The sequence below is a fragment of the Kogia breviceps genome, chromosome 3 (assembly GCF_026419965.1).
Source record: "Kogia breviceps isolate mKogBre1 chromosome 3, mKogBre1 haplotype 1, whole genome shotgun sequence".
Classification (NCBI taxonomy): Eukaryota; Metazoa; Chordata; class Mammalia; order Artiodactyla; family Physeteridae; genus Kogia; species Kogia breviceps.
Window position 1 is genome coordinate 151003983 of NC_081312.1, and position 14735 is coordinate 151018717.

General features: G+C 42.0%; 1 protein-coding gene across 4 annotated transcripts in view; it reads left to right on the forward strand.

The window, feature by feature from the left end:
* The window catches only part of PRC1 (protein regulator of cytokinesis 1), a 36418-nt gene extending 24174 nt beyond the window's left edge, over positions 1-12244 (forward strand). Inside the window, exons 8-15 of one of the 4 annotated variants that reach the window (XM_059056626.2) lie at positions 401-537; positions 2844-2939; positions 4035-4181; positions 4401-4511; positions 7620-7730; positions 8958-9134; positions 9461-9502; positions 11074-12244. In XM_059056626.2, the coding sequence (XP_058912609.1) occupies positions 401-537; positions 2844-2939; positions 4035-4181; positions 4401-4511; positions 7620-7730; positions 8958-9134; positions 9461-9502; positions 11074-11145 (893 nt within the window). In that variant the 3' untranslated portion in view covers positions 11146-12244. The remainder of the gene's footprint in view (positions 1-400; positions 538-2843; positions 2940-4034; positions 4182-4400; positions 4512-7619; positions 7731-8957; positions 9135-9460; positions 9503-11073) is intronic. The other 3 variants (XM_067029927.1, XM_059056625.2, XM_059056624.2) reach the window with 3 other exon arrangements.
* Positions 12245-14735: the final 2491 nt, after the last annotated feature.

The following is a 14735-nucleotide window of genomic DNA, read 5'->3' on the forward strand; positions in this document are numbered from 1 at the left end:
TTCTAGTCTGACCTGAACTGAGTATAAAGATGAAGCCATCTTTACTAAATTCAACATTTTTGGACATTTTCTGTGACTCAGCCCTCTGTTGGGCAGGGTGGAAAGGAAGAGAATATGAAAGAAACCTAAGACAAGGCAAGAGATGACAGAGTTTTAAGAATCTTAGTCCTTTTAGGCCACACCCTAGTCCCTTAGTCTCTAGTCCCACCAGGCTGATTGGGACAAACCTAGCTTTTATTATCCACAACATACGCTTGTGTATCTTTTTTTTTTTTTTTTCGTGTATCATTTTTACTGTAAGGAAGAAAATTGTTTCCATTTTAGGGGGATGAGGGATTAGTAAATTGGGATACTAAACACTAGAGGGATTTTTAAAAACTACTGGGCCTATATCTTGCAGAGGACTACACAGAAAATCTGCTCCAGCTCCATGATGCCGAGATTGTGCAGTTAAGAAACTACTATGAGGTTCACAAAGAACTCTTTGAAGGTGTCCAGAAGTGGGAAGAAAGCTGGAAGCTTTTCTTAGAGTTCGAGGTACTGCCTTAGTTTTTGTCTCTTTTCCTTAGAGTACAATGAAGTGTTAAGAAAGCGTCCCCTGTATAGAGTCAGAGGCCTGTTTCTTTTGCTCTTTACCAGGTTTCTCATACCATCTTTATCATTAAGTCTTTAAATTACTGCTAACTCATCTGTATTTGTCAAGCTTATATGCAGAAACATGTAAGAGAAAACCCCAAAATTAATGCCTTCAATAAGGTTGAAGTTTCTTGCATAAAGGAAGTCTAAAGGTAGGCAGTGCAAGGCAGGTATGGCTATTCCACAGTTAGGGGGTCCCAGGCTTCTCCAGCTCATAGCTCCTTTACTACTCAGGGGTGGATCTTATCTTCTGGTCCAGGGTGGTTCTAGAGCTCCCACCATAGCGTTTCAGGCAGTGTGGTGGAGAAGGGAACACAGAAGGCATTGCCCCTCCATCCCCTCTAAGAGGTTTTCCCAGGCTCTCTTCACAGCACTTCTGCTTAAATGCCACACCAGCTACTGGCGAGGCTGGGAGAATCACTATCGCAGATAAATTCAGGTTCTATTACTAAGGAAGGAGAGAAAAATGGATGTTGAGGCAGGCAACGAAAATTCTGTACTCTTCCAACTTTTGTTATTATCTTAGAAAATTGCCTGGGTATTTGGGGCACATTTGTGTACTCTGAATTCCTTTTGTTTTGGTAGACTTAGCACAAATAGATTCCTTTAGAGCATTTTAGAGCTCAGAACTGGGACTAGGATGAGGCAAGTGAGGCACCTTGGGCACGAAATTCAAGGAGACTCATTCTCAGGTTCATACTGGTCCTATTAGAGCTTGAACAGGCCTTTAGAGAATCTGGAGTTTAACTCCTTCAAGTTTCCAGGCAGAAACTAGGACTCAGAAGTGGAGAAAACTGTGAGAGCTCACAGCTGTTTAAGAGCAAGTGTTCTGGTCCTCAGTTACTCCTTACTTCTGATTGAAAGCAAGAAGGAGGAGTAGTAATAAAAGTCAATAAAGAGCTCAGTCATAAACAAGAATGAAATTTTTGCCTTTTACAACAACATGGATGGATCTATAGGGTATTATGCTTAGTGAAATAACTCAGAGAAAGGCAAATACTTTATGATACCACTTATATGTGGAATCTAGAAAATAAAACAAAACTAGTGAATATACCAAAAAACCAGACTCACAGATACAGAGAACAGACTAATGGTTACCAGAGGGGAGGGGGAAGGGGGGGATGGGCAATAAAGGGGTAGGGGTTTAAGAAGTACATACTATTATGTATAAAATAAATAAGCTACGAGGATATATTGTACAGCATGGAATATAGCTAATATTTTATAAAAACTATAAATGGAGTATAAAGTTAAAAAATTGTGAATCACTGTGTTGTACACCTGAGACTTATACTGTAAATCAACTATACTTCAGTGTAAAAGAAAAAAACCATGTGTATACACACACACACACACACACACACACACACACACACACACACACACATATATGTAAAGACAGTAAAAAGCCAAATAAGCGACCCTTGTTTACATACCAGTATTTAAGAAAAAATAAGAAACTAATTACCATTCCTTTTAGTTACTGCTTATAATCAAGCAGTCTGGAAAGGAAATAGAATTTATCAGTTTGGCCCCCAAATTGTCAAGATTGTTTCTAAACTTTTCTGATTATGTGCCCCATTTTTTAGTGTATTCACCTAATTTATATTTACAAATTATACACTTACATTACTGTTCTGATATACTGTATACACTGTAGAATAACAAAACAGAAAAGTTAAAAAGAATAAGAATCCTAACATTTTACATTTTTTTGTCCATTCTGTGGCGGTTAATTTAATAAAAACCAGATTATCTATAAACCCCTTAACTGAGCACATTTAAGCTGCATTGTCTCAATATGCCGGAAGTGAGTGGGCAAGCAGGGGTGCCACCACTAAACCCTCTGAGTGTAGACCTCCCCCTTGTCCTTCTACATACCCCATTTCCTGTTGGTGACATCTGAACCCAGGAAGGGAGCCAGTGACATTGTGCATTAAATATTAAAGCCTGTCTTACTTTTTAGACTAAAAAGGAAACACTAGTTCTCCTGCACCCCAGTGTATGATCTTGCATATGCCTCAGAGTGTTCACACCCCACTCCCTGCCTTAGAAAGCCACGATTTCTCACTGCTAAAAGTGGATGGGAATGCAAAACTCTGAAGTCTCCCTAAAAATAGGTATCTGTTTATGAGAGTGAGGATTCTTAGCAGAAGTGACTGGTCTGACTGGGGTTCACTCTAATTAAAATGTATTTTTCACAGAGAAAAGCTTCAGATCCAAGTCGATTTACAAATCGTGGAGGAAATCTTCTAAAAGAAGAAAAGCAGCGAGCCAAGCTCCAAAAAACACTCCCTAAGGTAATATTGTTACTGAAAGAGTTTTTGGTGCTTGGCTACAAAATACCTCACTTTTTGTATATCTCTTGCTTTGAATTATTTTTCCTTAGGTAAAGGATAATAAGTATATACTGGGCCTACCTAGTACAAGCAACTGAAAATCAAGTTTCATTAGCCTTTTAGGGCTGCCATAACAAAGTACCAGAGATTGGGTGGTTTAAACAACAGAAATTCACTTTCTCACAATTCTGGAGGCTAGAAGTCTGAGATCAAGGTGTCAGCAGAGTTGCTTTCTTCCGAGGCCTTTCTCCTGGCTCCAGATAGTAGTCTTCTCCCTGTATCTTCACATGGGCTTCCTTCTGTATTTGTCTGTGTCCAAATTTTCTTATACGGCTACCAGTCATGTTGGATTAGGACCCACTCTGATGACCTCATTTTAACTTAATTACCTCTATGTCCCAGTAAAGCCACATTCTGAGGTACTGGGGATTAAAACGTCAACATATGAATTTGGCAGGGGACATAATTGAGCCCATAACACAAGGTAACCTTTTGAAAAAGTGCTTTGGACTTCATTACTATTCTCTATTTTAATAATAATAGTTAACATTTATTGAATTAAGTGCCATATACTGTTTCAAAGTGCTTTCCATTTATTAATTCATTTAATTGTCACAACATCCTTAAAAGGTTGGTATTATTAATTCCATTTTTACAGATGAGGAAACTGAAGCACTGAGAACCTAAGTAACTTGCCTACCTCTTCACAGCCAGTAAGAGGTAGATTCCAGATTGGAGCCCAGATAGTGATGCTCTAGTGTACACTGCATATTTAACGTTGCTGGTCTCCCCCACTGCTGCCTCCAACTTCGGGCACCAAAACTGTAGTGGTCAGGCTCTGGGTTCTCGCCTTTTCCCACCTTCATGTGTATTATGAATGAACCATCCCAAGACTGATTTCTGGCCACTCCAACCTGTTCCCATATGGGTCCAGCCACCTGAAGTCAGGCTAATGATACTCTGGGGAGGGAGGAGGCATTCTTCGGGAGAATCATTTCTTTTGGGCTTCACACCAAAAATTTGAAGTAATTAACATGTCCTTGTTTCTGGTCTCAGTTGGAAGAGGAGTTGAAAGCAAGGATTGAAATGTGGGAACAGGAGCATTCAAAGGCATTTGTGGTGAATGGGCAGAAATTCATGGAGTATGTAACAGAACAGTGGGAGATGCACCGACTGGAGAAAGAGAGAGCCAAGCAGGAACGAGTAAGTGAACCCAGTTTGGGAGGAGGAGAAGATAGCATGAATGAGCAGCCCAGAGTCTCTGCCAGGGCTCTAGGTTGGTTGAAGAAGGAGTAGCTCATGGCAGCTCTTTTTAGCTCTGGGTACAGAGACTTGTGCTAGATTTCTGGCCCTGCCTCTACCCCGATCCCAGACCTGTTCTCCTTCTGGGATTTGTCACTCTTGCTTCTGACTTTCACATAGCAACTAAAGAACAAGAAGCAAACTGAGACAGAGATGCTCTATGGCAGTACTCCGCGAACACCCAACAAGCGGCGAGGACTGGCACCTGGCACGCCGGGCAAAGTGCGCAAGGTAAACACATGGCTGCATGAACTGCCATGTCTGAGGCATTTTTGAGGCTAGGGCTCTGCCCATCTCTTGCCTTCTGTCCTGCAGAGATGGGAAAAACTTTTTCTAGCCTTCCAGGTTGAGTCCATTTGACAGTGTGGATGCAATTCTGCAGTTCAATCCTGAGTAGGGACTTGACAGTGACAGTCAAGAGTGGCCAGCTTTGATGTGTGCCAGTTGTTGAGTCCCAGATTAAACTCGGGAGCCAGCAGCTGCCAACATTCTGTAATGATGAGAACCTTCAGAGGTTCATTCTGTAATTCCAACAAGTGACCATGGCACTATGTGAAAGAAGACTTTCATGCTTGGCAAATGGAACACCTAATACTCCTTAATCTCTAGAGCAGGAAATCAGGGAGTTCTTCCTTCCTTCCTTTCTTTCTTTCTTCCTTTGTTTTTTTAAAACCGTTTCTTTAATAAATGAAGTAGAGCATTATTTTCCTTTTCCCTTGCAACTCATATTTTATAACACATAAAATGTTTTGAAAATCACCTGTAATGTAACTCCAGGAGAACCAATGAGAATATTTGGTGTTTTTCCTGCTTCTGTAAAAAGCTTTTTAAAGTAGTGTATTTTCACAAAATAGAGATCACATATAATTTTGATTTCTGCTTTTTCCCTAGTTGGTATTGGTTGCAATTTTTTTTTTCATAGCATCAAACTTTCTTCAAATAACATGCTCATTCTTAGCTATATATTCCATTCTTTTGACATAGTATAGTATCATTTACTAAACTAATTCCCGATTCTTTGATATTAGGTAGTTACTTTTTTATTAGGAAAATAATGTGACGAAATTTTAAAAACGTGTTATAAAATTCTAGAAAGGTTTGGGGTTTATTTTGGCTGTGTTGGGTCTTTGTTGTTGTGCATGGGCTTTCTCTAATTGCGGTGAGCAGGGGCTACTCTTCATTGAGGTGCACGGGCTTCTCATTGTGGTGGCTTCTCTTGTTGCAGAGCATGGGCTCTAGGCGTGCAGGCTTCAGTACTTGCGGCACATGGGCTCAGTAGTTGTGGCACACGGGCTTAGTTGGTTCGCGGCATGCAGGATCTTCCCTGACCAGGGATTGAACCCATGTCCCTTGTATTGGCAGGCAGATCCTTCACCACTGCGCCACCAGGGAAGTCCGAAACGTTTCTTTTCATTAAAAGTTTGAGAATCTCTCTATTAGATGCTGAGAACACAAAGATTAAGTGATACGGCCCATGATCTCAAGAGTGCTGTATTCAAACATTTCTCAGGTGCTGGCTGCATTGATCATTCAGTCTGTGATACCAAAGCAGTTATAACAATTTACGCTTCCAGTGGTAGTGCCTAAGTGCTACGCTGGCTCCAATCTTTGCCAACATGTGATATTTTCAGACTTTACAATTTTTGCCCATCTGATGGGTGTGAAGTGATGTCTCATTATAATTTTAGTTTGCATTTTCCTAATTACTAATGAAGTTGAACCTTTTGCCATGTTCATTAGCCTTCTGGATTTCCTATTCTGAGAAGTTTTTGACAGTTTTTCTGTTGGAACATTTGTTTCTTTCTTGCAAATTTTATAGGAATTCTTTGTATGTTCTGGATGCTGTTTCCTTGTCAGTTGTGTTACAATAGCTTTTCCCAGCATTTGTGTGTGTCTTCTGTAGCTTGTCTCTTTGTTTTTGGTTGTGCCGGGTCTTAGTTGTGGCAGGTGGGCTCCTTAGTTGTGGCATGCGAACTCTTAGTTGCGGCATGCATGTGGGATCTAGTTCCCTGACCAGGGATCAAACCCAGGCCCCCTGCATTGGTAGCTCAGCGTCTTAACCACTGCGCCACCAGGGAGGTCCCTGTAGCTTATCTTTTTATTCTTTATGGTGTTTTGTTGATGAACAAAAAGTTCTTAATATAGTAAAAATGTTTTCAACCTGTTTTCTTAATGGCTTATACTTGCAAATAACCTACCCAGGACCTGAGGCACACAGATATTTCTCTGTGTTGTATTTCCTGGTTTGTGTCTTGTATTTGAATAGTCTTGCTATCCCATTTCAGGTTTTTAATCCATCTAGAGTTTTTCCAATTAAAGAAATAGCTTACAGCTTTATTGAATAAAGTAGACACATAATATTTAAAGTGTACCCATTAATAATTTGTGATATATGTATGTACCGTGAAACCCTCACCACAATCAAGACAATGAACATACCCATCACACCCAAAGTTTCCTTTTTTTTTTTTTTTTTTTTTTTTTTTTTTTTTTTTTTTTTTTTTTTTTTTTGCGGTATGCGGGCCTCTCACTGTTGTGGCCTCTCCCATCGCGGAGCACAGGCTCCGGACGCGCAGGCCCAGTGGCCATGGCTCACGGGCTTAGTTGCTCCGCGGTATGTGGGATCTTCCCGGACCAGGGCACGAACCCATGTCTCCTGCATCAGCAGGCGGACTCTCAACCGCTGCGCCACCAGGGAAGCCCCAAAGTTTCCTTTTGCCCCTTTGTTTTCTCTTTGCTTCCCTTACCACCCTTTCCCTTCCCCCACCCACTTCCCACTAGCTCCTGGCAACTGCAGCTTTGCTGTGTTACTGTTGATTAGTTTGCATTTTCTAACATTTTATATAAATAGAATCATACAGTATGTATACTTCTGTGTCTGACTTTTTTCATCTGTTGTTGCATGTATCAGTAGGTTACCCCTTTTTATTGTTAACAGTATTCATTGGCTGTATATACCACAGTTTGCTTACCTAGTTGCCTGTGTTGATGGATATTTGGCTTAATTCTAGTTTTCTGGCTGCTGCACATAAAGCTGCTATAAATATTTATATGTAAGTCTTTGTATGGATATATGCTTTCATTTCTCTTGGGTAAATACCCAAGAATGATATGGCTGGGTCTTATGATAGTTGTCTGTTTAACTTTTGGAAACAAAATGGTTGTCCCATTTTACAATTCCATCTGCTGGATGTAACACTGAATGCTTTTCACAGGTGTCCTCAAAGCTCTTCACCATGAAAACAATCTTAGACTGATTCCCATCCTCACTCTCTGTAGTGTAGGGATGGGCTGCTAAGCACACCATCTCACATCAGTAATCTCTGTTCTTCTCCTTAGCTGAACACTACCACTGTGTCCAATGCTACGGCCAACAGCAGCATTCGGCCTGTCTTTTCGGGGACAGTCTGCCGCTCCCCTGTGTCTCGCCTTCCACCTTCTGGCAGCAAGGTTAGTATGCTCTGTGTACAGGCACATCCCCGACACTGCCCCAACCTACGTACTCTGGGGACTGCTGGGAGGCGGAGAGATTGAATACTATCCTCTGGACTGAGAAGGAATTTTGAGGCTGAAAAACAAAGCAGGAAGCTTCATAAAGTGCAATTATGAATTTTATTGTGGGTAACTTGCATACAGGCAGGATCGGGCAGACAATGACCCAGAGGCATTTGCAGCTGCACTCAAGCGCGAAAGAGATATGGGGGGATTTAAGGGGGCCAAAGCTAAAAATAGAATCTGACTACTAGGGAGAAACACATCTGTACTGACAGGAACTGGGTGGTTTTCCTCCCGCCAGGGTCTCAAGACCATTAATCATCTACATCAGCAAAAGGCATTCTTCCAGTTTTCTTATCAGATGAAGGCAGGGGTCAAAGTTGATAGGGAACTTATCTGGCTTGGCCTCATTCCTTGTAAGCTGAAGCTCAGTCATGCAGGAAGGGGAAGGCATGGGACTGCAGGCCTAAGATGGAGCTGACAAAAAGGAGTCAGTATGGTTCAGCCATACAGGGCCCCACCTAACTTGTTCCAGTTTCTAAGATCCCTGGATTCGGTTATCATTGAGATGCTGAAAGTTGACAGATGTAAGCTAGCTAACCTGTCAAAAACTAAGTGAGAGAGGAGAATGGTCATTTTGAGCCCCGTCTGGTATCACGGGAAGCACTGGGATGTGACTGGGAAACTGAAGAGTCTCCATAGGCTCAGTTCAAAGCCTGGTCTTCAGTTGCTACTGAGCGAGGTCCTTGAATGTGGGTTCCAGCCCAGTGACACTGGACTACTAGATGCAGATAGGTACTCTCACCAAAGGAGGGAGTGAGGAGTGCGTGCTAAAATGTGTTCAGTCTTTCAGGTATTTTACAGACTATGCTCAAGATAAGGGTTCTGCAGATCATTAAGAATTTGTATGTTTTTAAACCAATAGTAGGGACTTCCCTGGTGGTCCAGTGGTTGGGACTCCATGCTTCCAATGCGGGGGGCGTGGGTTTGATCCCTGGCTGGGGAATAAGATCCCGCATGCTGCACGGCATGGCCAAAAGATAAAAATTTTAAAAATAAAATAAGCCAGAAGTATAGGATTACAGACACACGAATAATATAAAGATGGTATCAGCCTTTGATAATTTGTGTGTGTGGTCATTATAAGGATGGTACATTGGTCGATCTTTCTTTTCTCTACAGCCAGTCACCACTTCAACGTGTTCGGGGAAAAAAACACCCCGTGGCATCAAGCATGGAGCCAACAAGGAGAACCTGGAGCTCAATGGCAGCATCCTCAGCGGTGGGTACCCTGCCTCGGCCCCCCCACGGCGCAACTTCAGCATTAATTCTGTTGCCAGCACGTATTCTGAGTTTGCGGTAATTCACCTTTTCTAATATCTACCAGTCCCTGGGGAGCACACAGTTGGGGCAGAGTGGGTATCTTCCCAAGGGCACCCAGGCTATTAGTTAGGACAGTTCTCTGGAGGCTGAGAATCCCTTTCCTGACTTGACTATGGCATGAGGTGGGGGTGGTTTAAGGGTGGTGTATAGGAAGAAAGATGGCAGCAGCAAGCAGACATTTAACCTGGATCCTTCTGCTTAAGAAATACCATTCCCTGGCCGCAGGAGGTGAACTTTCTCATCACTGCCCTGGTGCTCTCTTGGTGGAGTTCTTGGTAATTGTCTCAATTCTTTGTTCTTAGAAGGATCCATCCCTCTCTGACAGCTCCACTGTTGGGCTTCAGGTCTGTATGGCAACCCCTGCATGTCCCATGTCCCTTTTCCAGACTGCTCTGTCATCTGCTGGCTTCATTCCCATCTGGGCACAGGGCTAAACTAACCAATCATCTCAGCTGTACTATCATAAAACCTTTTTTTAACAAAGGAAGCAGGAATTCCTAATATGGACTTTAGAAATAATAAATATCTGGCTTAAGTTCCCAGCAGACTGACTAACCTGCCGATTAACTTGTTCAGACTTGAATTGGATTCTCAGCCCCATCTAAAGTCAGGCAAAGTTTTTTTATCATGTTATTTCACAACAGAAAACTTTAACCCTCCCCAGTTGTGACATTAAAGGCCTCCAATGTGCTGTAAGGAATAGAGGCCCCACCACGTGGGGAGGGGAGCCCCAGCTGTGTGCTGCCTATGAGGTTCTTGGCCTGTGTGCTGATTACTTCCTGGAGTATATGTCTTACTAACCCCTCAGAGCTAGCTGAATTGCCAACTTTCTGTCTACTCTGAGCTAGCCAATGCTCATTTCTTTGCCTTTGCCTATTTTCTACCACATTGAGCTACTAAAGCATATATGAGGCACTGGAAGAAAGTAATTTTTTCTCACAATGCTCTTCAGCTCCTAGTAATGTACTCCACATTTACCAACACTTAACTGCAGTGCACTTTCCTTAACAATGTGTGTTCTCTCTTCCCTCAGTATCTAAATGTTGAGAGGTGAGCCTGCCTCTCACCCTTGTGGGGAATACTGAGTTAAAGCCTAGGGCATCGACTCTCTTGCTGCAGTGATGGAGAATGTGACAGCTGCCCAAGGCTATCATTCATTTTGAGCACTGAAGCTAGCTTTATATTTTTACTTTTGTCAAGTTACTTGACAAGGGGTGGTTCTACCTAATAGAAGGTGGGTATTTGTCACTCTGGCTAGCTGATTGCTGGACAGAGTCCAGCTTTCTCTTTTGTTTGCTCAGCCAAGCCCACTTCATCCACTTGCTGCTTACATATATCTGTTTCTCTCTGGCTAGGCCAAGGGAGATTTTTCTGGTTTTGGTTGCTATGGCTGGTAGACTCCACCAGGCAGCACTGAAGCCAGTAGACTAACCTCTACTAACATCTGTCCTTTCTCAGTGGTCATTCCTGCTCTGTCTTCTGCTTCTATACCATGTGCTCCAGCATGAGATCAAATCACCAGCAGGTTACAAGGCCCTCAGCCCCAGGGATTGGTAGATATATGTTCTGGCCCATTGTTTCCTAAAGGGCTCAAAAGACCAAAGCTTGTTGCCTACCTAGCTTGACAACTCAGTATTTTGTGAAGTATAAGGGATTTCTCTTCTGTGAGGTTTTAATATAATGGACTGGCTGAGGAAAGGGATCAAGGGGCATATGTGCACATGCTTAATCTGTGACTAAGGTGTTCAGAGTCCCTCCCCTTTTGTTCCTAACACAGCCTGTTCTGGGCTAGGGACCACCATCTTAGAGAAACAGCCCTCAGAGGGCTGTATGCTGATACTCACCCATGCTTACAAGGGCAGGGCATGCATGAGAGGGGACAGTAACGCCACTGATGTTATTTATTTTTCAACAGCGAGAACTTTCAAAGGCTTCCAAATCTGATGCTACTTCTCGAATCCTCAATTCAACCAACATCCAGTCCTGAGAAGCCCTGATCAGTCATCCAGCTGAGGTTTCCTATGCCCTGTGCCTAATTATACAGGGGTGGCTTTAATGTTTCTGCAGTTTAGATGCGCCTGAAAGCCTGGACAGGTTCCCTTACCATGGGCCTAACTTACAGAAGTGAATGAGTTACAGATGAGAGTCCATCATAAGCTTAGTACGTCCTTAGACACTTGGTTTTATTTTGACTCAAGAAATACATTAAAACATAGTTCATAGCAGTAAGTGTAAATTTAACATATGGAACCTAATTTCTTTCCCTACCCTGTAATTGTACTTGCTAAAGCATGATCAAGGGCTTGTTTTACTTCACCATTGTGTAGTTAAATGATTGACTATGCCCAAGCTTGGGGTATGGGACATGAAGCAGTTTTTGGCTTGTACACTTATAATTATCAATTAACATCTTTTTTGATTAGGGATATTCAGTTAATGCTATAGCTTCAATAGTTTTGCTCTCACCTAAAGGCCTGTCCCCACCACACAGGACAGCCTTCCTCCTGATGAAGATGTCTGTGTGTCAGAAGTTGGGATGGCCTGACTCACTGCCAAAGAGGTGACAGGGAGGCTGGGAGCACCTTTGTTAAATTGTGTAGTTTTGTTATATAGGCCAGTGCTGTGGGGGTATGTGTGTGAACACATGTACTTGTCTGAACTCTGCTTCTTCAGTTTTTCTCTGGGTCCAGTTCCCCATCCCTGTGCCTGAGTTCCTCCACCCTCTGCACTTGCCAGCCAGGTTGGGAGGCTATTTGGATGGGTTGGGCTGTTTCTGTCATGGAGATCTGGAACTTTGCACATATCAGTACTGGGTAGCTGTTCCTGCTGTAGCGTCCACGATGAGGCTCCTTCTTTACCTACCCTATGTATCAGTCACTACTGTGCTCCCCAAAGCACTATTATTTATTCTCTGTCTGCCTGCACCAGTACTACTCTCAGCACAGTAAATGGTTCTTGGAAGCTTACCAGTGTGGATTTGGTCTGTGTCAGCCACACTGTTTAGGCATACATATAAATGTCCTGATTTTAAAATATAAATATTCTTAAAAATAAATTAAAATGTGTATACTTATATTTCAAAGATATATACTGTGCTATGTGTTTTCATTGTTCCCCATGTCACTTTTTGGTTGGTTTTTGTCTGTGGAAAACAGAAAAGACTAAAGCCGAAATCCTGATGTATAAAGAGGCTGAAGTACTATTAGGAAACTTCTGGTTTCATTGCTATGTACAGGTCTTTGTATGGAGATATATTTTATTTTGGCTAAATACCTAGGAGTGGAATGGCTGCATCATACATATGGTAGGTATATGTTTAACTTTTTAAGAAACTGCCAAACGGTTTTCCAAAGTGGTTGGACTATTTTACATTCTCATCAATAATGTATAAGGGTTCCAATTTCTTTTCTTTTTTTTTAATCATTTATTTTTGGCTGTGTTGGGTCTTCGTTGCTGCACACAGGCTTTCTCTAGTTGTGAGTGGGGACTACTCTTCATTGCAGTGTGTGGGCTTCTCATTGTTGTGGCTTCTCTTGCTGTGGAGTGTGGGCTCTAGGTGTGCGGGCTTCAGTAGTTTCAGCATGTGGGCTCAGTAGTTGTGGCTCGTGGGCTCTAGAGTGCAGGCTCAGTAGCTGTGGCTCACAGGCTTAGTTGCTCCGTGGCATGTGGGATCTTCTCAGACCAGGGATTGAACCCGTGTCCCCTGCATTGGCAGGTGGATTCTTAACCACTTTGCCACCAGGGAAGTCCCTGACAGTTCCAATTTCTTCCATCTTTTCCAACACTTTGTATGGTCAGTCTTTATAATTTTAGCCATTTTAGTGGCTGTGAAATGGTATCTCACTGTGGTTGGAATTTTTACTTCCCTAATGACTAATGATGTTTAACATCTTTTTGTGTACTTTTTTGCCATCATTCTTATCTTCTTTGGTGAAGTACCTATTTACTATTTTTGGCCATTTAAAAAATTGAATTGTTTTTGTTTTTTATTTTTTTGGCTGTGCCCACGTGGCTTATGGGATCTTATATCCTCAATCGGGGATCAAACCCAGGCCCTCAGCAATGGAAGTGTGGAGTCCTAACCACTGGACTGCCAGGGAATTCCAGAGCTATGTTTTTACTGTTGAGCTTTGAGAGTTCTCTGTATATCCTGCATACAAGTTCTTTTATCAGGTGAATGTTTTGCGAAGATCTTGTCCCCATCTGTGGCTTCTTTTTGTTTTCTTGAAGTATAATTGACATACATTAATTTTAGGCTGCTTTAATTCTTTTAACAGTGTCACTGAAGAGCAGAGGTTTAATTTTGATGAAATCCATTTGTTCTTTGCATTGTACTGCTGTTGCTTTAAGAAATCTTTACCTAACCCAAGATGATAAAGGTTTTCTCCTAGAAGTTTAAAGTTTTCAGCTTTACATTTACGTCTGATTCATTTTGGCTCTGTATGGCTCCAGGTATGGCTTTAAGTTCATTCTTTTTGCATACAGGTAGCCAGTTGTCCAGCACCATTAGCTGAAAAGCTAAACCTTCTCCACTGTACGTTTCTATTCCACTAATCTATTTGTCCTAATGACAGTACTACCCTGTCTTATTAATTACTGAGGATTTATACAAATTCTTGAAATCAGGTAATGTTAGCTTTCCAACTTGGTGCTTTTAAATGTTATTTTGTCTGTTCTGGTTACTGTGCATTTCTGTATGAGTTTTAGGAAAAAAGCTTGTCAATTTCTACCCAAAAATCTGGTAGGATTTTTATTGGCATTGCACTGAATCTGTAGACCAATTGAGGGAGAACTGACAACCCCCAAACAAGGCATATCTCTCCATTTATTTAGGTTTTCTTTAATTTCTCTCAGTAGTTTGTAGGTCATGTTTACAGATCTTTCACATCTTTGTCAGATTTATCCCTAAGTATTTCAGGTTTCTTGATGCTATTGTAAATGGTATTTTTAAATTAGAATTTCTGGTTATTGCTTGGCTACGTATAGCAATTGATTTTTGTATATTGCTCTTATATCCTTCAGCCTTGCTAAACTCACTAACAGAAAAGTGAGAAAAAAAATACACTCTTTACAGATGATTGGCTTTGTGTTGGAGCAAGCCTTTAATGCTAAGCCAGGCTGTTTACAACTCTGCCTTAGCTTTCAGTCCTGCTTGTGTGGAGCCTGAATGCTAGACAGAAATGAAAGCTTATTTTCTCAGGCATTTCTGAGCAGATATCCAGCCCTGGGCATGTGTTTTGCTTTGATTCCCCAGTATACTGTGGGACCTTTTAAAAGGCCTTTCCTCCCTATCATCTCCTTTCCCAACCTCTTTCTTCCCAGATCTTTCCCTTGCCCAGGTTATTGCAGCCAATACTGGTGCCTTTAAATACTTTCAGCAAAAGCTGCCCAGCCCTGGGAACACTAAGTCTGGCAAAAAAAAGGTGAGCTCTTGCACTGGTCCCCCAGGGAGCTGCCAGATAGCCTGTAACCCACAACCACCATTCTTGAGAACTGTTTTCCTCCCTCTGGTACTAGCAACCCACCCAAGCGACTTCCAGGAAATTTAACAGATCAGTGCCCTTATGTTCCCCCTTC